The following is a 24796-nucleotide window of genomic DNA, read 5'->3' on the forward strand; positions in this document are numbered from 1 at the left end:
TAGGGCAAAACTGGAGACAGGACAGATGTGTTACTGTCATCTTGATTTAGCTCACTGATTATAACTAATGTCAGGTATGTGCTGTATGTAACACTGCACTCACTTCAGGAGGACATGGGAACTCTATAGCCTGCTCAATGCTCCTTAAATCTGAAGCACTCCTAAAAAATAAAGTGTACTAATTTTTTCCACAGACTGGCAAAAAAAATCTGGACTTGGGGAAAGGAGAAAGCAGGGGGCTGGGGAAAAATATGATTGCAAGTTTGCAAGTGAAAAGGTGCACAGCATGCGTCCTGATCCTCCATTTGGCTCCTTCACTTGTCTGAGGTGAACTCTTCTGTTTCTGGCTCTGCACAGGGTGGCTGGTGCCTGAGGTTGGACTTTCATGCCAGAAGCCTGTCCCATCCATGTCCTGCTGGGATGTGTCACTTTCATTTGGAATGATTCCTGGGTAGACCTCCTGTAACTAGTGCTTTTGGTTTTGACCTAGGCTAGCTGGCTGAGGTCTTTCTTACTTGTGTCTCTTTACCCTGTCCTCTTGGAAGACCTCACAGTGTTCATCCCATCCTAGAGAAGGGTGTCTCCTCCTTGACTCTGAGTTGAGAGACTATGACCCTCACTGAGGGAGAAGTTCCATCTCAAGATTAAGAAGCTCAAAAGCCAAACTCAGCATCCCTGGGTGAATGGGCCTTCTAATGGACAAGGGTTCTCCAAAGTGAAATAAAGGCAAGGAGAGCGAGTCAGTCAATGTGCAGAGCTAAGCAGGGGTGATGTCAACAGCCGTGGGGTTTTCAGTGTGGGTTCTTCCTAGCTCTGGCATATTCCTGCCCTAGGTTCCACCAGACGCCTTTCTCCTCCATCGATCCTTGGCTACACAATAGTTCTAATGGTTTTTGTTACTATCCATGAGATCCTAACTAACATGGTCCAATTTTTGAGTGAAAATACACTTGAGAAATCTGTAAACATATCAATACTATGTTTTTAGAAATTTTTTATTTGCCTGGAAATGGTGTCATACAATTATAATCCCAGATACTTAGACAATGAACCAGGAAGATCACAAGTTCAAGGCCAGCCTGAGGAACTTATTAAGACTCTGTCCCTAAACAAATGAAATTATGTAAATGGATGGATGGATGGATGGATGGATAGACAGACAGACAGACAGACAGAGAGCTGGAGATATAGCTGAGTGGTAGAGGACTACTGAGTTTTCTCCCTGGTGTTAGTTTCTGTAAGGTTAAAAACTTACAGAAAACATGTAAGAATGAAAATAGTACATAGAATACCTACATTTTCTGTTACTCAATCTCATCTATCAGTCATATTTTGCTCCATTTGCTTTATCACTTGTATTCATTCTCTTGTTCTATTTTACACACACACACACACACACACACACACACTTTTTCTATTTCAGAGTAAGCTGAAAATGTCATGACCCCTTTACTAATATTTCAGTGCATGTTTCCTAAGAACAGGGGCATTTCTGGCTTTACATAATCAAAGAACAGTCCTCAGCTTCAGTAATTTTAACCTTACTCTAAAATATAATCCAATCTCTATTCTTAATCTCAGTAATATAATAATGTCCCCTATAGACAAGAGCATAAGACTAAACCTACATCAGATTTTGCACTTAGCAGTCATTTTAAAATCTGTCTTAATTAGGAAATTTTCTAAGCCACTTCTCTTCCTTAAAAATTATACCTGAAAAATCACATGATCCACCAATTGTTCTTCTGGGTATATACAAAAGAACTGAAGGCGGTGATTTGAATATCTGCACTCTCGTGTTCATAGGATCACTACTCACAGCAGTCCAAAGGTGGAAGCAACCCAGGGTCCCCAGACAGATGAACAGACAGAAGGTAGTATCTCTGTACAGTGGATTACCATTCAGTCTCAAGATGGAAACAATGCCACATAAAAAGATGATGCTTGTTTTGGCTTGCAGTTCTATGAGAGGACAGGAAGAAACAAGATGAAGTAATGCAAACTTCAACACACAGACCATGAATAAAATCAAGTGAGGGTTGAAGCCAAAACACAGTGACTGCTGTCACACATCTAGCCCTACTCTCAAACCAAGGAAGGACACAGAAGACACACACATGTCCTAAGCAAAGTTCATCCTTTTGGGCAGGCAGTCAACAACTCCTCCAGAAAAAGGACATTAAAACATCTTTCATTATTTAAACAAAAGAATTATCATCATGTAGCTCCTAAAGCCAAACAGAAGAAGAGGTTTCCTGCAGGAGTATGGACTCAGTAGCATCCAGTCAGGACTGAGAGCTGGACATCATTCCAGTAAGGTGGAGACTTAGGATGTCTGCAAGAGACACCTGGGAACATGGGGCTCCAAGTCTTATGAAAAATGAGGGGAAGAGCAAGGACAGATGACCCTTGGAAGGTGCTTTCCCTTCAGTGGAAAGATAGACAGCATGGACGGGAGTGTCAAAGAAGACTCTGTCCATCCTTCGTGTTTAGATCATGGATTTATCACCTCATGTCTAGGTGCAGATGGATACGGAGAAAATGGGCCATGTGGGAGGAAAGAAAGGAGAATCCGAGGACAAAGACCCTGAGGAGCAGGCAGAAGGCTGGGGGCAGCCACAGAGGCCTTCCAGAAAGTGTGGACATCACATCTGCTTCTGCAGTTCCTAAGAGAAACTGAGGCCCTAAAGGGCATATGGTCAAAATGACAGTTGGTCACAGTATGACAGGAAACTAGAAAGAATGAGATCTACAGACTGAAAAATACCAATGAGTTTAAGTGAGTATACAGTCTGTAAAAAATACTGGGTGGAAATTTAAAAAAAGTGAATATTGAGGTTTTAGGCAGATAGCTGTACATGATGCAATCCTAGCACTCTGGAGGCTGAAGCAGAAGGATTAAGTTTAAACACAGCCTAGGCAACTTAGAGGCTTAGTGAGATCTGGTCTCAAAACAAAAAATAAAATGAGCTGGGGATATAGTGAATAAAAAGGCCCTGGGTTCAATCCCCAGTACTGGGAAGACAGACAGACAGGCAGACAGAAAAAAGAAAGAAAGAAAGGGGGGTAGGGTGGTAGGAGGGAGGAAAAAAGGAAGGAAGAAAAGAAAAGAAAGAGAGAGAAAGGAAAGTATTATGTTACACAGACTGCGCCTCCTGTCTTCGGACAGCGTCTGGTGCAGGCCAGGAGGCCCAACCCCTGGCACCCTCCTGATTCTCCAAGACCTCGGCCATGACTTGGGAGTGACCACACCTCTTCAGCACAGGTGGCTGTGTAGCTCACCACAGGGGACTTTTCCATCTGTACACTCCAAGACATGTTTGAAGAGCAGCAGCCAGAAAAACAGGAAGAATGTATTTTTATCAGACACTGGGGGAAGATGGAGGGACTTGGAAGCAAACACCCCGGAACATTTTTTACACACCTGGGAGAAGGAGATAAAACAGAAACTGGAAATTCACAGCCAAATTACATCTTACTGAACGCAGACTTTTCCTTCATCATTCCTTAGGTGATAACAACTATTTACATCAGTACTTATATTGCATTAGGTATTGTAACTGACCTAGAGATGATTTATGGTACAACTACACAAGATAGCATACATTGAGGCCTCTAATTTCTCTGTGATTTTCCTACACAATGAATAGGTACCGAATCATACATCATAACAGTAATTCTAAGTGTTAGCACCAGAGTCAACATTTAATTAACAGTGGAAATAAAAGACAAGAAGGCAATGTGTGCAGGATCACAGAAAGTGGCAGAACTGAGCCCCGAGGTTAGGTCTTGAGCCTAATCTAACTTCAAGGCGCCTCTCAGATTCATCACTTCCAGAGACTGCCCAAGGCTCAACTCTGGGGCACTGGAGGAGCAGGCTGCGGCTACTACAACACACGAAGCAGCGAGACTATCCTTGTATGCTTATCAGGACAGCCACCTGAAGATTATGTGAAATAAAACTGTTGAGCAAACAAGAGTGAGCTCCACTTAGGTCCAATTCCCAGGGCACTACAACCATAGGCCATGACAAGCTCACTGGAAGACCAGCTGAAGACTCTGGCATCCTCCCAAAGAATCCTTCTCATGTATGAACACATGCACTGGAACACATGACACACTAACATGCATTCACACTTGCATGTGTATGCACATAGAGATAGTGCACTTGCATGTGTGCAAAATATGGACAATGCTCAATATGCTTGCAAGGCATATTTGTGCATACTCCCTTTAAGATTCTCGTGTACTTGCAACACTCTATACACGCATGCATAATTGAATCAGACACATGACACATTCATCTCCTCATACATTTGCAATACATACAACACCTCTGTACACAAATTGTTATACACATATGCAGCACTTACAAAACACATATAGCATACCTGACACACATGCATTCTCATACATACACAGCACACACATCCAAAGGCATACACAAACACACATATAAGGTTCCATACACAACAAATGAACCACAGGCATACACCTGAATGCATGCACCAACATACATGCAATATGCAACACACATACCACACATACACACACACACACCATGCATACACACCATGCCTCTGCACCACACGCACCAGCAACTGACCAATCAGAAGGCCTCTGGGGATTAATAGTTTTCTCTTATCTCTTTACTAGTTCCTCCCATCCTGCTACTGATTAAATTACAAGCCTATTCATCTGTCTTTATTCTTGGTCTCCTACTCTCAGGAACTGGGGACTCAGCCACCCACTGGTGAGAAACTAACTTAGTATCCATACTTTTCAAGTAATACCCTTTAATTATGACTTCAGGTTACAAGCACCGAGAAAGCTAAACAAATTTCATTCTAGGCCGTCACATTAATATATTGTTCAGAAGATATGAAAAATTCCTGAAATTATTTCTTTAGATACATGAAAAATTTTTTTACTTTTCTATCTAAAGTCTGAAAAATTCAAGTGATGTACAATGATCAGAGTGAAAGTAACTGAGTGAATTACCTTTAAATGAATGAAACAAAGAACAGTTGAAAAGCAGTCACTTTCAAATAGCCTCAAAACAAAATTTTATCACTCTCCCCACCCTGTACATATGGGAACTAAATCTATGGTATTTTAGAAACAGAATATGTATCTTTATTACATGATGCACAAATGTGATCCATGGCAACCTGCTACAAACAAAACTCACAAATTTTCAACACCATGCTTCCAAGAATAAAGTGTGTAGGAAAGATAGGCATAAAACCAAGCAGAAACAGTTCTGGAACCCTTGGTGGATCTCCCTGTGGTCTGCCTCTCTCAGGCCTATGTGCATGGCACACACACTCTCCTGTCTCCAGCACACTGCACATGTGTTGACAAGTTAGCCTTCCCTTGAATGTGCCATTGAAGAAACAGGAGAAGTGACTGATGCTATGACAGCACTCTAGTGTAGCTGAAGTAAGAGCACTACAACCCCATTTTTGTAGTCACAAGAAACAGTGAATGATTTCAGTGGCCCTCCTGTTTCACTGCCTTCCAGCGGCTGGCCTTGGACCAGCTGCTGTCTTTTCCTTTCTGAAACATTACCCTATCATCTTTCCCTCCAAGTTCTTGGAGCTGCACATGCTCCCCTGGCCACCCCTGGGTGCTGTGGGGTAGGGGAAGGAAAGAACGTCACCTCACTACCTAGACACCACTGACCAGATGCCCAGAGCCCTCCGCAGTTTTCTACCCAAGCACAGCACTTGCCAGTGTTTTCCCCTGGTCCTCACAGGTAACTGATTAGACTTTCTAAGCACAGAGAAACTGAGACATCAGAGCCGAATACCTTGAATACCAGGACCTGAGGCAGAGGCAAAATTTGGACCCATTAAAAAGTGACTTCTCTGATTCAAGAGCCTCTATGTCACAGTAGTTACAAATGATGCCCATTTCACATGTGCTGCAAAAGGTAAAAAGTGGTGCTAGGGATTTAAAAGCTGGATAACACTTCCCCTGGCAATACGGAGGGAGTTTTCACAGAGGAGGAGACTTGTCTGAGCTCAAGGCTGAAGGCAAGAGAATGTCAACAGGACAGGAGGGAAGTCGGGGACAATGCTCTCCACAGGTGAGCTATTAGAGGCTGACCCTGACACAGGACAGGCAGATGGAGGAAGTGCTAAGATTTTCTGCCCTGGGAGTAAGGAGGAGGAGGGCGAGGACTCTCATGAGGTGGGCAGGACAACAGCAGCCTTGTGGTAGCAACACGGGTGACAGACCTGGTCCGAAAGATCAAATGAGAATTCTGTAATTGTAGGACACCCTGAAGAGACAATCAAAGAGGCAGAGAGAGACAGAGTCTTGCTCAGAAACTGCTGCAGGAAGAAACAGCACTTCTCAGCCCAGGCGTCCCAGGAGGCCAGGAGAGCAGGTGTAGCTCCCAGAAAATGGAGGGAAAGGTCATCAGGTGACAGTCCAGAGCAGGGCTCAGTTTCGGTTTATTGGAAGTCAAACACTGATGAGGAATCAGGTGCAGTTCTCATGAGGACACCCTGCTGTCTGATAAGCTCCTTTCAGTGCCCAACAGGAGGACTGGAAACACGCGTTTCGGGAACCCCAGGCCAAAAATAAACAAGAACACTGTCCCACACGGTGCATGTGTGTGTGCATGTGGTGTCCAGCACAGGCGCAGGCTATGGCAGCCCACAGCAGGGGCTAATAGCACTGTTAACCATCACAGTCCTGTTACCCACCACTGTGTTTCACAATGTTTCACACAGCAGTGTTCAGTTCACAAAGCACTGTTACTGCTATTTCAAACATTTTTAAAGTAACAAGCAAGCAGCCTGGTCAGGGAAAATCATTATGATAGATTATTTTATAAGTTAATAAAAAACATCACTTAGAAGGATTATTGACTTGGCCAAGGTCAAAGAATTAGTCCATCATGGAAGAGGCTGATCGGAAGACTAAGGCTCCCTGATCTTTCTTGCAAAATAGTATTGATTTGATAATGAACTTCTATTACTTCATCACCATTCACTGTACTGGCTCTTATTTTACTTTTCCTAAATCATAGTCTTTCTCAGCAAGGCAGGTTTGCCACACTGAAGATAAATGGCAGGTTTAAAAAAAATGGATAAAGGTAGTTCCTAAGATGTTCCGCCCTAAGAAAGAAAAGCCTTTATATCCCAACTTTTAGCCTTCTCTGATTTCCAAGGTACTCCTAACACAGGCAGAGATTTATGGTCCAAAACTGAGTAGGTTTATAGTACTTACTTTTTATACATTTTAAGCACATGTTACTGAAACAAGTATTCTGTGCTGGACTATTGTATTGCTCACTCCTTGAGGAAGACACTCATAAAATCATTGTCAAATAATTTTTATGGAGTGTAAAGTAGTTTCTTTATATCCACTCCTTATTTGGGAAATGATACACTGCTGGTACAAATGTTTAACTTCAAGTTTCTGAAGTTTGAAAATGTTCTGGCCTGACTTTTGCTACACTATGGCTGGCAACCTTGGGGAGCAGGGTGGGCGTGCAGAGTGCAGTTGTTTACATTTTTTTCATTCTCAGTGCCAGTGCGCCCTAGTGAGGGGCTTGCACCACATGGGCTCTCCATCTTCTGTAATTCCATAACTGCAGAACAGGTAGGTATTTTCATCAAGCAGGTCTAACAGGGCGATTAGGCCAGGAAGGCAACTGCACATGTGACATGGGGATGTGTGCATTTGGCTTCTTAGTCTTGGCCTACTGATGTCTTTCCTGTGCACTACAGAATGTTTAGCACTAGCCCGACCAGGTGTCTGCTAGGGGCACAAATCTCTTATGGAGAACCTTTGCTGAGAAGGTTGACCTGAGCTGAGAAGGCTGAAGTGATGACCGTCTGCCTGAGTGGACAGCACAAGGCCTTCAGGGCCAGCAGATTCTGGACCCCTTTTTATGGGCACAGCTTGGCCCAACACTGTCCCGCACACAGAAGCCAGCAGCTCTTCTCCCTGAAAAGCACATGCCTGCTGCCACATGTGGCGAGGGAGGGGGGTCCCCGCAACACCCACTCAACCACTCTTGTTCTATTTATCCCTGTGTTTTACTGCAGCACAATGACAGTGCTGGTAGGCAAGTGAATGTGAAAAGGCAGCGTAAAAAGTGCAATACTGGCCATATGGCAACATGTTTGCTACAGACATGCTGGCAAACTTTGCAAAGAGGATGCCACATGCCAAGACCTGCACTTTATGGAAGTAGCTGCACCCAGGCAATTCCAAAACTGTCCAACAGAATCTGACCCATTTCCACAAGGAGCATCTGCAGTGAAAACAGTAGTACCTTTCCCCTGAGCGTTTGACAGGTCATCCTGCCGAAATCGTCTCTGTGAAGGTTTTCTCATGTAGTCCCCCACACCCTTAATCTCTTTTCCTAAGGTATCCTTACAGATACCAATAACACTACTTTTTAGTCTTGCTCAGAAACTGCTTAAGAAATTGCACAGATATAATAACTTTACTTCCATTTTAACTTTTCATGGAAACTCCTTTGCAAAAAATTTCAGTTCATGCAAAGAAATGTGAGCAGAATAATGCCACATGAGGTGCAAAATTGCACTTGACTAAAATGGCCAAAGAAAAGGACCAAGTGCCCCCTTCTGCTTAGTTTTACTGATCAAGCAACTTGGCCATGTCACAGTTGTCGTGCAGCAAAGTTTTCATCTGCAAAGCTTGAGCCAACTTGACTAATTCTACCAACTTTATCCACTGGATAGTTATACTTCAAGCAGGTAAACATTTCTGCTTCTTCTCCTTCTAGATAGGTACCTGTACATGGGCCACCAACAAGAAAAAGAAAAGGAAAGGAAAAACCCACCAGCATACTGTACCTGTCATGTCTCAGGGCCCTCATGTCAACGTAGACAGTGGTGGGGTCAGGTCCCGAGGTTCCCTGCAAGCAAGGACACAGCATGGTTAACTCAAGATTGTGTGAAAGGAAACTGGGTTCTGCACTAGCTGGGAAGCATTTCTTTAGCAAAATCTTAAACTGTCATGGGGGTTGCCTGTTAAATTTTATTTTGATAACTTAAATTCCCCAAGGAGCACATTATTCAGACTACCTTGGACTTTCATGCAGTTTGACTATCTATCATATATATGAAAGCAATGCTTTCTCAAGTAAAAGGTGACTGAATCCACCAAAGAAAGGGTTGGCTGCAAAAGCTGGGTGTTGAGGGTGTGAAATATCATTTGCTCAGAGATTTTTACAACATGCATCCAGAAAGATGTATTTTTAGAGTTTGGGACACTGAAGCAGACATGTGACTTGAACTGACAGATCGAGCAGGAAGACAGAATTATCTTTTTCCTTTTAGTTCTTCTTATGCCTTATTTCTCCAGTCTCAAGACATTATATGAGTCATGAAGGCTGTATGTTTAGCCAGGTCAGCTGGGCAGAACCCTGAGGTCTGAGGTAGTTGGAAATCTTATGCTGGCATAACAAATCCCTTTAACAGGTATGGTAGGTGACTTCTGACCAGCAATCTCTTCACATATGTGAGCAATATTCTAAGGTCTACATGACAAACCCCCTTTCACATGCACTTCTTGCTTGGAAAAGATGGAACTCAACAAATTTGCCAAAAAGGGGGAGCTCCTCAGAACTTGAGGAACTACACTAAAATCTTTCAGATAATGTCTCAATTTGGTGTTAAAATTACATTTAAATATAAAAGAGAAAAACAAAGACCACTGGATTAAATCATGGTCTACTTCTCAATACTGTGGCCACTGATCTCTCAACACCAAGACAGGGAAAAATAAAAGCACATGCAAATCAGCCTAAGGTAAAAGAAAGTTCTAATTTAGGATTATTCAGTGAGGCTGTGTTACAGACTAGCATTGAGTGAAGAACTGGCTTGATGTTCTGAATAATGCAAAACACATAAGCAATTGAAAAACGTACGGTCAATGAAAAGACAAGCAAATCAGAAAACACTAAAAGTGGAAAATGATGGAAAATGAAGATGTATTAAAAATGGGCAAGTAAAGTACTGGTCATCCATAATGGAAATACAGTATCTGTATACATGTGAACACTGGAAGAGATCTGAGCAGTGACATCACCCTGGCAGTCAGCACCCCTGACCACGGGGCCAACAGACCCTAAGTCCATCTCTGCACTCAGCCTCCACTCTGTCCCACAGCTGGAAGCTGGCAAGGCAGGAGGCAAGTAGGGAGGTAGGCACTGGTGTGACGAAAAGTCCCCTACCTGCTCGGCCAGTGTCCACAGCCTGTGGGGCTACAGCAGCAGGAGGGTGGGAACAAACAGAAAGGAGAGAACACCAGGCCCACAGAAACACAACATAAACGACACACACAGACGTGGACACACAAACAGAACAATTCAACAATTAAAGATGGGATGAAGAGGGAGGGCAGGAAGGAGAATGCAGAAAGCAGGGAACAAAGTAAAAAGAAGATCACAAACAATGTCAAATATGGAAACTGTTAAAATTAATCACTGTACATTAAAGGCTAAACAAAAATTTTTAAAAGATGTCAACATCTCCACAGAGCAACAAAAGAGAGAATAATAGATGACTAACCATGGACACGCAGATCTGAGTAATTTTTTCATAATGAGGTGGATGGTATTATGGCAAAGTTTGATTGCATGTTTTTGAGTTCCTTTCTGAGGGAGGTGGAGTATAAATTTATTTGACTACATCTATTGGCTGTCCCTTCATTGAAATAATTTAAAATTTTCTATTATGATAAGGAAGCTAAAAATGGAAGCTTTTACATACTTAGCTCAACTCATCTTCAAGATTAGGTTAAAAAGAAAAGAGAGGGTCTGGGGATTTAGCTCAGTGGCATAAGTGCCTGCCTTGCAAGTGCGTGGTTGTGAGTTCAATCCCTGGTACCAATAAAAAAAAAAAAAAAAAAAAAAAGAGCCAGAAATACATTTCAAGCCCAAAGGAACCAAATCTCAAACTCCTACAGGGTTTAGCCCAGTACCCGTATGAGGAATTTCTACCCGGTGAGCATCCTGTGCCAATAACCAGCACAGCTTCTGAACCCTGAACGGTGACATACCACTTCCACATTCTCCTCATGTTGCCTCCTCATATTAAATAGCCACATCAGCATCACAGGGAAACTTTAGAAACTCCTTGGGTTTGTATCCAGGCCACTTACTAACTGTTATGGTTTAGATCTAAAATATCCCCTAGAAGTCTGTGTTCAGAGGCAGGGCTTCTGGGAGGCGACTAAGTCAAGGGTGCACTAACAGCGGCGGGTTAATCTACTGATGAGCTCGTAGCTGAATGTGTTGTTAGGTGGCGTGGCCTGGTTGGAAGACGGAGGTCACTGATGGCGTAACCTGGGTGCATTCTTGATTGTTGTTGCTCTCTTTGCACTCTGCTTCTGGCTGCCATTGGTGAGCTGCTGTCCTCTGTCAGGTGCTTCTATCATGTCATTTCTGCCTTTGAGCCAGGTCACCCTGGACCAAATCCTCTAAAACTGTGACCCAAAATGAACTTTCTTCCTTTAGGTTGTAAGTGTCCCAAAGTCCTTGTGGAATTTTCCCCAAGTCTACAAGGTGGTGGCTAACCCAGGTATCTTTTTCAAGTATTCCCAAAAAAGTAGAGAAAGGAGGTGTTTCACTGACTTCTGGATTGATGCACAATGGTTCATTGTGTCTGGCCTTCCACCATCCCACACTCTCTAGGAGGACTGTCAGTAGGTAGATACCAGAGGCAGCAGCAATAAAAAGTTAAATAGCTGTCTTTTCTTTGGGGGTACTATTTGTTAATAAAACCAGACTGAATAATTACCACTGCTCAAAATAGAGCCAAGTCTTTAAAAACAAGCAATAGTTTAGGATTTAAAAAAATATTTTTTAAGATTCTGTTCTGTCATTCATTTCATTGTGATAATTATAGTTACTGCTATCTCTCAGCATTTTTTAAATAGGGCATGAAGAGAAAAATAATTAAGTTGATAATGGTGTGCACATCTTGAGGGCTCACTGGACTCTCACTGGATACATTTGAGCCAAATGCAATGCTGTAAATAATTTCCTTTACACTCACTTGAAATCTAAATATTAATTGGGAAAAATAAGACAATGCCCTCTCTACATTATCCTAATTTACAAGCTTTGTTATAATTTCTCGAGATAGTCTGTAAACACAAGGAATAGTTCAAAATCTGTGTCACTGGGGCTTCATTTTCTATCCTAAATACATGTAGAGACAACACTGTGACTGGGGCCCTATAGGTTTCATGTTAAAAAAGAAGAGGCCACACAGCAAGAGTTAATATACAGATGCTTCCCAATTTCAAAAAATTCTATGGTTAACAGTGTTCAAGATTCATATTAGGGAATGTAAATTTAAAAACATCCTTACACTGCTGAAAACTGTAAGTTTGCATTCCCTTAAATAAGGAGGTCCTAATACATACAAATGGCCCAACACATTTAAAGGTCATCAGATATTTGCAAAAAGATACAGTGGGAAAACAAAATTTCTGTTTAGAAACAAAGATAAAGCAGTTTTGAAAATTCAAATTACTTTAATTGGAAAAATCGATTTAAAAATCAATTGTATAATAAAAAGGTTATGAATACTATAATTCATTTATATAAAAATACTGTACTAGGTAAGTGCTGTATCAGTGAGCTACACACTGTATTTTGATCTCCTAAATAAATTACATTTAAATGTCAGCAGGAGATAAGTAGATTCACATCTACCATACTAAATTAATTAAAATTAATCCGGTAGATTCACATCTACCAGATTAAATACCAGCACAGAAATGCAAAGCAATAGTTATTTTAACAATGAGATATTTACTACTCTATGATTCAGTGACTACCTACGCTTAACAGCCATAAACTAAGTAGAAATGTGTGAAATTACCGATTCCAAAGGACTGATAAGAGTGCTTACTTACTGTACTAGAGGTCTGAGGAGACCAGAAAAAGCACATATTCTGTCTCTATATGAATGTCAAATTAAAAGAAAAAAGCTAGAAAATGTGACTTCTCTGTATTCCAATTTACAAAAGTGTATCTCCATTCTCATGTGGTGGTGAGAGTTATGGAAATGCTACAACTGAGGACTTCCATGGAGTACTCCATGTGACCTTTTCAAACAGCTTACCTATGACCTGTCCATGCGCCAAACCCTACAACAAATCCCCACCGATCTTGGGCATAGTACAGGGAAACTTTTATGACAATCCTGTGGCACTCTTTCTTGGAGCCAAGCTGGTCTCTTCTAACCCTTCCAGGGCAGGGTCTTCACCCTCACAGCTTCCTGGATGAGAACACGCTTCCCCTTTGCTCTTGCCTCCTCTAAATCAGTTTTGGGAACTTAGCACAAGTCAGAATTTGCTTACCTAAGTCCCAAAGAGGCCAGGTGCCCATCAGCCACATCAGACTATTTTCCATTGCTGGACAATGTCATCTGCACAATCTTGGCTAATGACTGCCTCTCCTGTGAGTTGAGAGGCACCTAAGGACAAGACTGTCTCCTTTCCTGTCTCCTCCAAGGTTGGCAACAACAAATGGCAGAGTGGACATTCAACATGCATGAGGCAAAGTGCACGAGGAAGTGGCCACACGCTAGCACGCTGAATGGAACAGGGTGGCTTTCTTTTTAGACATGAGATTTTCCAAGTGCTCACTTCTGCTTGGCACACTGAGCTGCAAGACCCATTACTAGTCCTGACACAGTACCTCCCTCACTCAGCAATCCACTGGCTTCTTCATTCTTTAAGGAAACATTTATGAAACAGTGCAAGCAAAATCTTGTGGCAGAAACTGGAGATACAAACATGAAAAAGATACGAGATTCATAAGAGATTTGTAAACAGGTAATCAGACAAGACTATGGGAAGGATGATCTGACTTGAGATCAATTCGGGCAGCACAAACTTGGGGAAGAGGAATCAAGGTGGTCACTCCAGTAAGATGAAAGGTACAAGAAGACTAAAAGGCAAGCATACCTGGACGGAACTCAGACAGGCACTGTGTACACACAGGGTAGATGAACCGCAGCAGAGAACAGGAAGGGACAAGAATACCAGGAGGGAAGGAGGGAAGGATGCTCACAACCTGTTTCAATTATTTTCTAATTTTTACTGTGATTTCTCTTATCTGTGGCTTATTAGAAGCATACTATTTAATTTATTAACAGTTAGGGATTTTCTAGTAACTGTTACTGATTTCCATAATTCCATTATGGACAGAGAATACACTCTGCATGACTGCAGTCATTCAGTGTCTATTCAAACTGTTTCACCGTCTTTCTTGGGGGAAGATGCTATGTAAATTTGGGGAAAATGTCCTTTATGTAGATGTTGGTATCATACTCCAGGGGCACTACCCACTTCTGTGACTAACACCTTAAGCTGTGCACCTCCAGCCACAGAAACTGATTGTCTCACAGTTATGGAGGCAGAGAAGTGGGCTGACATCAGTGTCAGCACGGCCAGGTTCTGCAGAGGGCACCACCTGGACCTGCAGGTGGCTGTCTTTTCTGTGTGCTCACATGGTCTTTCTTCCATGTATACACAGAGGGAGCAACCCTTGACCTTTCTTTCTCTCATAAGGATACCAATGCTACTGAATTAGGGTCTCATGGCTACGATCTCATTGATCCTTTATTACGTCCTTATATGTCCTATCTCCAAATACAGTCACATCAGGGGTTAAAGTGTCGATATACTAATTTGGAGAACAAGGGGAGACACAATTCAACCCACAACAGTTAGGTACTATGATTTTTATGTTATGAAAAAATAAAATTTCCCAAGAAAATAACAAGAGTTAATATACTATGTAACATTATCTGCAAAGTACTGACTCGGGGTATAAGACATATACTAAAAAGGCTTTTACAAGAAAAGGATGTTAACACAGAACTGTCTTTTCAACAAACTAAGATAAACTAGAAGAATAAATGTAGCAAATCAGCAAACATATGAGAATATTTTTTTGAAACAACAGAGTAGGCAATTTGGAGAAGTATTTGAACTTCTCTCTACTTCACAGGCTTAAATATCACATGGTTTCCCTTATGTGAGAAACACAAAATATACACATATAAAGGGTAAAATAGAAGAGAAAAATAGGATATGGCATTCTTTAAACGCCAATTAGATCAACTTAAATGTTCAACTCTTTTATGTTTATTGATTTCTCCTGAAACATTTTTTGAATTGATAATTGAGAGGTGCTAAAATCTCTAACCATGTCTGAACTTGTCTCTCCTTTCATTTCTGTCAATTTTGCTTCATGTATATTGGAGCTCAGCTTTGAGGTTCACATATGCTTAGAAATTCTTTTCTTTACTGATGAATTTATATCATAACATATCATCATCTTCTTTTATAATGCTTTAGGTCTGGGAGGTCTGCTATTATACATCCACACCAGTTTTCTTATAGGGACTTGCCACTGACTTTCAATCTATCAGAATATGCTTTTCTGTTAAACAATATGTAGTTGAGTGATTTTACTTCTAAGATTTCTGCTTTTAACTTAACTGTTTTGTTCATTTGTTTTCTTCCCCAATTTTTTCACTGAGTATGACACTAATGATTTATATAAAATAAATCTTTATCTTTATAGATAGGTGCTCTCCCAGTCTCATATATTCACAGAAGGGGCTTCTGAAAGGTGACTGGATTATTGGAATAGTACAGCTGACTTTATTTCGTAAAAAAAGATGGGTTACTGGGGGCATGACCTGGAAGAACATATCTCTTTCTCTCATTGTTTCCTTCTCTCTCTGCTTCCCGGCCGCTACAATAGGGGCAGCTTTCCTCTGACAAGTCCTTCAATGTTTGCTTGCCTTAGAGCTAGTCAACTACATATTAAAAACAAGAGCCAAAGAAACCTCCCCTCTAAGCTGTGAGTATTGGGTATTGTGTCAAGAAATGAGAAAGTGCCCAAGACAGATTTTGGTCTTGGGAGTGGGGTTGGTGCTATAACTACATGACCACACGATTTAAAAGCTTTTGAAACTTGTTATTGGGAGCAAAGGTTTGGAGATTCTGGCCTGCGAAGCTCTAGAATGCTGAAAGCCAAGCTTGATGAGAAATTTTGATCAGAGCTCAGAAAACTATAAGTTCTAATAAAAAGGCTGACTGTAACGATCAGCTCAGGAGGTTTCAGATGGGAACCAGAACTCCACTGGCAGCTGAGACTGTAGCTATGTGTATCATGTGTGTTATCCTAGAGCAGAAAATGTATCTATATTTTGCTCATGCTCTGAGACTTTGCAGGAGACTGAGATAAGGGCTAATTTATATGGCAGAGGAAATTTCAAAGTAGCCCAAATGTTTGGGCTGTAGCATGAGTACTGTTTATTGCTTTTAGTGAGAAATGGGACCCAAAAGTTTCTATTTTTCCCAAAGGCAAAGGAGCTACAAAGATGGTGTCTTCCAGAACAAGGTCACTGAAAAGATTAGAAAGGCAAGCCTTTTAGATTAGGACATTGGAAGGATGCATTTGAGGGCATCTCCAGAAACAGCCAAGACCCTGACCTTCTACCAGCAAAAGTTAAAGACTTTGCTTTGAGAAGAAAATCCCAGGGCACTCTGTTCTTTCTGGGCTGAAGAAGGAAATGTTTCCCAGAGTTCAGCCATTCAGATACTCAGAGGTCTCCAAAGCCACGATGGGAGGAGACTGGTTACTATGTGAGCTAGTAACAGACGTTGGCATCATCAAGCTGGTGCCAAGAATACAAGAACTGTAGCGTGAGGGAAATTTCTACCCCACTTTCAGAAGAAGGCCCGGAAGACTAGGCAGCTTACTCGAGACAGCAGTGTGTAAAGCTGTGAGAATGAAGTCAAAAGCGGAGTGGAGACCCTAGAAGGTGGAGAAGCCAAGAATATGAAACATCTGTAGAAAGTGCAGGCAATGCGTGAAGCCACTCAGGAGAGAAGCAGGAGGACGACAACCAGCAATGAATGGTGCATGGCAGGACCACCTGAGCCACGTGGGGCTCACATCTCACAGCAGCAGGGTGCTAAAGATGCAGCTACAAAATTTGGTGTCTGCCGTGCTGCGTTTTGGTTTGTTTTGCTCCCATTCCTTTCTATTTCCTTCTCCCTTTTGGAATGGAAATGTTTACCCCATGCCACGGCATGTTGGCAGTATCTAACTTTTTCAGTTTTCAGGGACTAACAGCTAAGAGTTTGCCTAACGTCTCAGAGGAGACTTTGGACTTCTCAGCAATGCCAGAACTGTTAACGTTTAGAGATGGACTAGAGATGGACTAAATAAATTTTGCATGAAGAGATGTGCGCAAATCTTTTAGGGGTCAGGGATGGACTGTTATGGTGTGTATCTAGATGTCTTCCAAAAGCCTCGTGTACTCAAAAAGTAGAGCTTCTGAAAGGTGATCAGATTATTAAGGTGATATTACTGATTTGTTAGGAGGCAAAGTCTTTTTAGCATCTTGACTAAACCATTCCACTGTTTTCACTTGTGATGTGAAACTGGTGTCATTTTTATTATCTCTTGTTTTTGTAATTTTTTTAAATCTCTGCATCACTTTAAGACTCCCTCTTTATTGGCGGATCTCAGCATTTTGACAGCACTGTGCTTTAGGGAAGGTTTTCTCTTTATTTACTCCGCTTAGAGTTCACATTTTAGAATCTGGGAGTTGACAACCCTCATTGCTCTGGGCCATTATGTCTCCGAACAGTTCTTCTGTTCTCTTTTCTCTTACTGCCTTCTTTGGGATCCTCTAAGTCAGACCACTTGATGCCATTTCACAGATCACTCTACAGTTTTATTTTTACTTTTTGCCTCCTTGTGTTTCAGTCTGGAAAATTACTATTGATGTATCTACAACTTCACGTAATGACACTTTCCTCTGCATAGCCAGTCTCCTGTTAAACTGTAGAGGATATATTTCTAACACTGCAGTTTTCACTCCTAGTATTTCTATTTGGTTCTTGAAAGTTTCTGTCTTTCTGTAACATCCTCCCATATCTTCACACATGCTGTATACTTTTTCAACTAGAGTCCAAAACAGATCTGACCTAGCTGTTTTAAAGATTCTGATAATTACAACAGACCCATTCTACTGAGCATCTCCTCTTGCAACAATGTGTAATATTTTCTAGCTTCTTTGCAAGTCTTCCAATTTTTGATTGTATACTGAACATTCTATTTAAAAGAACAGAGACTAAATAAAACCAAACTTCAGAAAAAAGGCATATTTATGCTTCTGCCAGTCACCAGTGTGGAGACTAAAGTAAATCTGTGCTGGCCAAATTTGGTCTGCCCAAATCCAGACTCAATTCCACACTGGCCTTAAGAATCTATTAACAGGATCAAGACTTTGGATCTGTGTACTGCTAAGACTCTGCCTATCTTTCTGGACTAGAGCCTATTCTGTCTCACAGCTTGACTGCTGGCTTTTAAGGGGATGGGTGATATTCTCTTCTCTCCAAACTTACACCCAGCTTCCTCTATTCTAACACCTTCCCATCAGCCCACACAAGACAGTGGTGTTGCGCTTGGTGAAGGCCAAGTGGCTCAGAGAACCAATTCTTTACTTCATCTTCAGGACGCCAGTGGTGACTGGGGCTGTCTAGTAGGGAGTGGCACTAAGATTTCCTATTTTTCGGCTTCAGAATCTATTACCATCATTCACCAAAAGTCTAAACCACTTCAGAGGACAGGTTTTCCATTTTAAGGCCACTTCCTAAAATCAAAAAGGGCAGCTGTACCCATTTGCTGGAGTCCTAGACATGTTCAGATGGGTTTGACTAGGTATCCTGTCCTGCACTTCTAGCCTTTGGCATGTTACCTTTGGAGTAGCTAAAGGCCACGGCAGGAGCTTGGTGGAGGGAAGCAGGCTGACTCTGAGATTGCACTCCTTGGCATTCCCATTCACCAAATATGAGACCAAATACAGGTCTCTTTTTTTCCCCAAGGTGAATTTAATTTGTTTATTTGTGCTGGTACCTTCACTACCTGATAGATCTTAAAAATTCTATTTTTTTGTATTGACCACATTAGGGTTGGAACAGTATCTCTTATTTAGTAAACTTATTTTGGGCTAAAATCAAAATTGTTTCTGTGATTGGTATGCAGCATCTTGACTAATTTAGAAAATGTAATAAGGAGTTCCTGCAGGTAACAGGGGACTTGGGCTAGTGGTATCTAAAATCGGTTATTTAATTTGGTAGGGGTCAAAGCCAGTGAAAATCTAGCTCATTCACTCAGCTGGAATGTGGCTGTCCATGCCATCTACTGGCAAGATGATTTAATGAAATGATTCTCACAGACCTGCCAACTATGGCTTGACTGTTTTTGCAAAAGTTTATCTAAACACAACCATGCCCATTCATTTGCACACTGTTTTTGCTTTTCTCTGAGTAACTATGAAAAGACCATATGGACAGTAAGCCTGAATTCTTCACACTGTAACCCTGCAGAAAGAAACCTGCCAAGCTATGGAGTCAGTCTAGGGGCCTGAAGCCACAAAAGAGCACAAAAGTAAAGAAAGATAGCAGCTTCTGTTGGTGTTGCTGAACTTAAAAAATAAACAACCAGCTAAGATTTCTATTTTTTGGCTCAAGGCACAGACTCCAACCCAGAACTTTCTATGACTGTGATAACGAATCATTTGCTTGTTGTGAAAGAATGAAGTAACAGCAAAGTGAACATTTGAAGCTGAGGATTTCATCAACTGGACTACTCATCCTATATGTTGGGACTCTAAACTTTTCTATGGAGATTTCAGCACTCTTAACGGTACATATGGAAAGCCATACTCAACAAAAGGCAGAGCCAGCACTGGAAATCTGCTCAATGCAGAAACCTCAGCACCTGGCACATGCTAATCAGTCTGAACACTGCCTGATGAATACTCCTCTTGTTTTCTCTCCCATTATCCCCAGTTCTACATGGAATCCATTCATGGCGGTGAATTTCACGATTTTGTCTACATATCACAGACTATCAAAGATGGAACTGGAGGATGAACAAACAATGCTTAGAAATCTGACTTGGGAACTGGTCACAGTAACTCTGGAAACCCTTGGATGGTCTCTTTTTTAATATCTTAGTGAGTAAATGTGAAAGGTGCATTACAGTGGCATTTTAGGGGACAGAGTGGGGGACTGTGTTGGAAACAAATATGTATTGATGTTGGGCAATCAAAGGAATAGGCTGAAGGAACTATCTGTCATTACATTTTTATTAATAAGCACCTGAACTCTTCCATATTTATGTATCGTCTACAGAGTCCTGAGTCCACACAGAGCCCGCTAGAGTAACTAAATATACCAGAGGTTCTCCTTCTAGCCTTTCCAGAAGTTAGAGTGTGGGTACATGGCCAAGCCATGGCAGAAGAACTCTCTCTCTGCAGTGAAGTTATGAACAAGATGGAGGTGCAGGCAAACCCATGAGAGTAGGGAGTGCAGTGTCCAGGAGGTAGACGGTGACACACACACAACAGTGGAGAGTCCTCCCTTATGGTGGCATTGTGGGGTAGGAGATACTTTTTCTGGAGCAGCCCTCAAATCGACCTCTAGCTCCTTTGGGGGTGCAAGAGTTACCTAAAACCATTCTAAGACGCTCCTTGTTACTGAAATAGCCAGGGGAGGATTCTGTTGCTTATGAATCAGAATGCTGACTGATACACTGGGTAACAGAACAGTTTCCATGATCTCAAATATTAGCTGTCATTATTTAAGACAGCATATATTAGCAGGAGAGGATGTTAAAGTTTCAGCTGTGACTAATTCCTTGGACCAAATAAAATCCCAGATAGCAGCTTATTCATTTATATTTTCAAAATAAGTGCACCAAGGCTAAAAATTAATGAAAGTCTTCTGATAGCAGTTTATTTTGAGAATTTACTTAAGATTGATATCACCCTCTGAGCCTTTCACTTTCTTTTTCACCATCAGTGACTTCTATCAATAGGGTGTTTTATTTCTCTTTCAGTGGGTAAGTTTCAAGATTTAAGACTGACTAGAATCATTACTATTGATTTAATTCTACTTTATTTATAGTAAAGCTTTCTTTTTAGAAAAACTGACCTGATTCTTCTTTATAATAAAGATCAAAGGTCCTGTTCAATTTTTTCTCACTAAAAAAAAAAAAAACTTGAGGTCTCTTTTGGAAAATAGAAGATCTCATTTTTCCTCTGCCTTCCTTAGTGACACAGAAGATGGTAATTTTTCTGCCACATATCAACTGCAACCAAAGACCACTCAGCTCATATTTCTGAAGAGTAATTGTGGCGGCAAGAAATATCTTCTCTGACAGAGGTTAATAAACAAGTGACACTATTTATTAGTACTAAGAGATATTTATGTTGAAGCTAATTAAACTCAAAAGTCACAATTTGATCTCTGTAATGTCCACTTTTATCATAAATTCAACAAATTGAAATTATGTCATTTTTATAGCTCACGTTTCTGGGTGATGTCATTCCTAACAGTAACAAATGGCTCATACTTCTAAACCTCTTTCAATTTTTAGTTCATACCTCTGTCAACTAGGAAAGTTCAGTTAATTTCTACAGGACTTAGTTGTTAAAATGAAAATGACTAAATTTTACCTTCATGAGTACGGATGGCTGTTATTAGATGCTGCCTGAGTTGAAGGCTTCAGCGCATTTTTTTTAATTGGTACCGGTGATCAAACTCATGACCATGCACTTGCAAGGCAGGTGCTTATGCCGCTGAGCTAAATCCTCAGCCCTTTGGTGCATTTGTTAAAAAATGTATTGTAGATTTTTTTGTTTATTTTTTTCCAAATATGGATTTTCCTCCCTTTCCATTCGAACTGAAAATGCTATTACAAGCTTGAAAAGCAGTAAACCCTTGGTTTTCATTTGCAAGAAGAGTTACAGATGATAACTGGTGAAGGATCAGATCACAGTTCATTTTGGAAAAAGTTTAGTAGTGCCATGTACTACTAGGTGACTAGACTAGCCAAATCAGTATCTGTTTAATTTAGCTAATGCAACTCCTGTTGAAATGCCTAAGATTTGTGGTAAAAAGAATTGAATTTCAGGACTTTTACCAAATTCATTCACCTTCAGAATGACTGTAATGGAAAGAGATGGTCGTGTGCTGAGCCCTGCGGAGAGTGCTCAGTGAGTAATTCTAGTTCTTAAGGGGTAGAAAGTGTGGACTTAAGTGTAAGGGATGAAGAACCATGGGAATTCAGAAGGAAAAAATCATCATCTGGCGAGGAAACTGAAAAGGCTTCTTAGTGGAGCTGGAGGAGAAACGTGCAAGGGTAGGAGACAATCCATCTCAGGCAGAGAACGATGAAAGCCTGGGAGCCAGAAAGCAAAGGCACAGAAGATGAGGACATGGCAGAGCAGGTAGTTAGTGTACAGCTGGACAAGGCAGGGAGAGATACGCCTGATGCAGGGTGGCAAAAGAGCAGAGTGCTACTAAGGAAGACTATTTTCTAAATAAAAACAAACCCCTAATTTGTCTCTGCAAAACGTGTCACACATCAGATAAAAATAAAAGCGCTTATCATAGTGTCAGGGCAGCACTGGCAACAAGCATATGGTTTCTCTATCAAGGTTCAATGCTACAGATCACCACCACCAGGCCTATAAAGTTCTACAACAACAAAGACAACTTGTGTGTGGCAGAACAGCTCCCTTCAAAGATGAGGAAATCCTTTCAGAAGTGAGACCATTAACTTTGCAAAACACTGTCCCAATAGCACTCTGTGCTTAGTTAAAAACCAACACTGCACAAAGATAAAATCTCCTCTCTCTTCTAAGGGGGCTGCTAGACCTGGATTTCAGAATCACACCAAACGCTTGTGGAGGAACCTGAGGGCAAACAACGCAACAGAGAAAACCACATTTTCAAAAGCAATGAGCCAACTGAAAACAGATATGCCCACTAAGTGATTTCACATGTACTGGTAAGTCTAGTGATCCAAAGATAAAAACATAAAATTTTCATTGCCTTTCAACATTTAGGTACAAGGTGGGAAACACACAATATCTTAGCTTTTTACATTTTAAATTTGATTAATGGTAATTATCTCCAAGTAGATGGAATTGTGGGTATTATTCTTCTTTACTAGCTAATTTGTATTTCTGATTTTTGTTTGCTAAACTTTTTTTATTAAAAAAAGAAACTAAGCTTATATAAAATTCAGAAATATTTCACATTATTTTTCTTTATTTCACATTTATTGTGGTTCAATCTCCACAGAAACACAGAACGAGATGGAATTTTTCTGGGCAGACTTTGAGCTGTGTCTACTCTGCTTGTTTGGAAACAACATTTTTTTTATTTCTGCAAAAATCAATATAAAAGACATGTTTTATTATGGCTTGTGTTTAGATGTCTCCTAGGGTCAAGGGTACTAAGAAGGGTATAAGTGCTACCCACCCTAAATATCTTGGGTAAGACAAAAAGGGGCAGAAAGACACTGTGAAGGTTCCTTGCTTGCTCGCTTTAGTGCTATCTGTTGCTTGCCATGGACTAGTTCTACCCTGTGATGCCCCTCTGCCAAGCTGCCCTGACCTGGAGCCAGCTAATTATGGGCTGAAACCTCTCTAAACCATGAGCTAAATAAATCTGTCCCCCTTCAACTATTTTGTCTCAGCAACTAGAGAAAGGTTAAGACATATTTTCAGTGACCATCCCTCCTATTAGGCTTTTCTGCTTCCTGCTGCCCTCACCTGGATTTCTGGATAGTTTCATGGCTGCCAAATATGACTGCTGCCATGTCACATATTAGAGAACTTCCTCTACCACAAGCAAAAGTGCTTCCCTATACCAAAATCACTTTTCATCCCTTTGTATTCTTTACTAAGAACACTGCATTTACTTCTTTAAAAAAATGTTTATTGTCCTTCTCATGACGATATATGTTTGAAGACAGCAAGAACTCTATCTTACATTTGTTTATCGTATATGTGACCTAGAGTGACAGGAGTCTAAAGAATGATGAGTCACCTTTCTGAGCTGCATAAATGTGACTGTTTATGGGTAGATGCTCTGCGGCCCACTGGGATGTAAAAATATATGTTACTTTTTTAAAAAACGAAAAAACTTGTTAATTCTGAAGGACATCTGGCCCTAATGATCCTGGCATAAGGCTGTGAGTGTGAGTTCTTCTGCAGAATTTTTTACTTTGGGACAGGATCTCACTAAGTTATCCAAGTTGGATTCAAACTCCAGATCTTCCTGACTTAGCCTCTGGGAGTGCTTCAATTATAAGTGGCCACCTCCTTGTCCAGCAATACAAGGCTTACTCAGACAGTAGCCTGAAGCAGTGCTCTCTAGGACTGTGAATAGGAGAGACAATGGTGGACTTAAGGGGAGGTGGATCCTGGTAACTAACTATTCCCTAGCAGGGTTTGAGTTTTTGCTCTGTTAGCATGCTCCTGGAGCAGACTCTGGCTCTGCCTGGGCTGGCTAGTGCTGGAAGGGTCACATGAAGCACTCCTACCTTCCCCTTTTTTTCAGCAATCCCAAGGACTAGTTAGAGCAATCACCACAGACTGATGGATCTTATGCTAAGAGATCACAAAAGAAAGGAAATAGTGAAGATGGTCAAGAAGTAATGACAAAAGAAAACCCCCAAAATATTTTGCTACTGTTACATTTCCAGCGCTGCCTCACACCTACAGCGTAGAAGTGTAGCTTTGCCATTACTGAATTGTGTGATTCCAGCAGCAAATCTCCAAATCTGCTTATCATAATCAAATTCTCCCCACAGCAATTACTGTCTACATGTATGAGATTAAGTAAATGTTTTATTAGTATCTAATCTTTAAAAATTCTGACAGCAGACATCTGGGCA

General features: G+C 41.1%; 1 protein-coding gene across 4 annotated transcripts in view; it reads right to left on the reverse strand.

Annotated features, from left to right (window-relative positions):
• Positions 1 to 24796, reverse strand: part of Dip2c (disco interacting protein 2 homolog C) — a 419016-nt gene that overhangs the window by 19354 nt on the left and 374866 nt on the right. For 2 of the 4 annotated variants that reach the window (XM_063260126.1, XM_063260124.1), the window contains 2 exons: positions 10226 to 10255; positions 8844 to 8905 (listed from right to left, as the gene is read on the reverse strand). In XM_063260126.1, coding sequence (XP_063116196.1) covers positions 8844 to 8905; positions 10226 to 10255 — 92 coding nt within the window. The remainder of the gene's footprint in view (positions 1 to 8843; positions 8906 to 10225; positions 10256 to 24796) is intronic. The other 2 variants (XM_063260125.1, XM_063260127.1) reach the window with 1 other exon arrangement.

This window comes from Cavia porcellus, unplaced genomic scaffold (assembly GCF_034190915.1).
Source record: "Cavia porcellus strain 051 isolate PalLab524CR breed Dunkin Hartley unplaced genomic scaffold, mCavPor4.1 scaffold_13, whole genome shotgun sequence".
Lineage (NCBI taxonomy): Eukaryota > Metazoa > Chordata > Mammalia > Rodentia > Caviidae > Cavia > Cavia porcellus.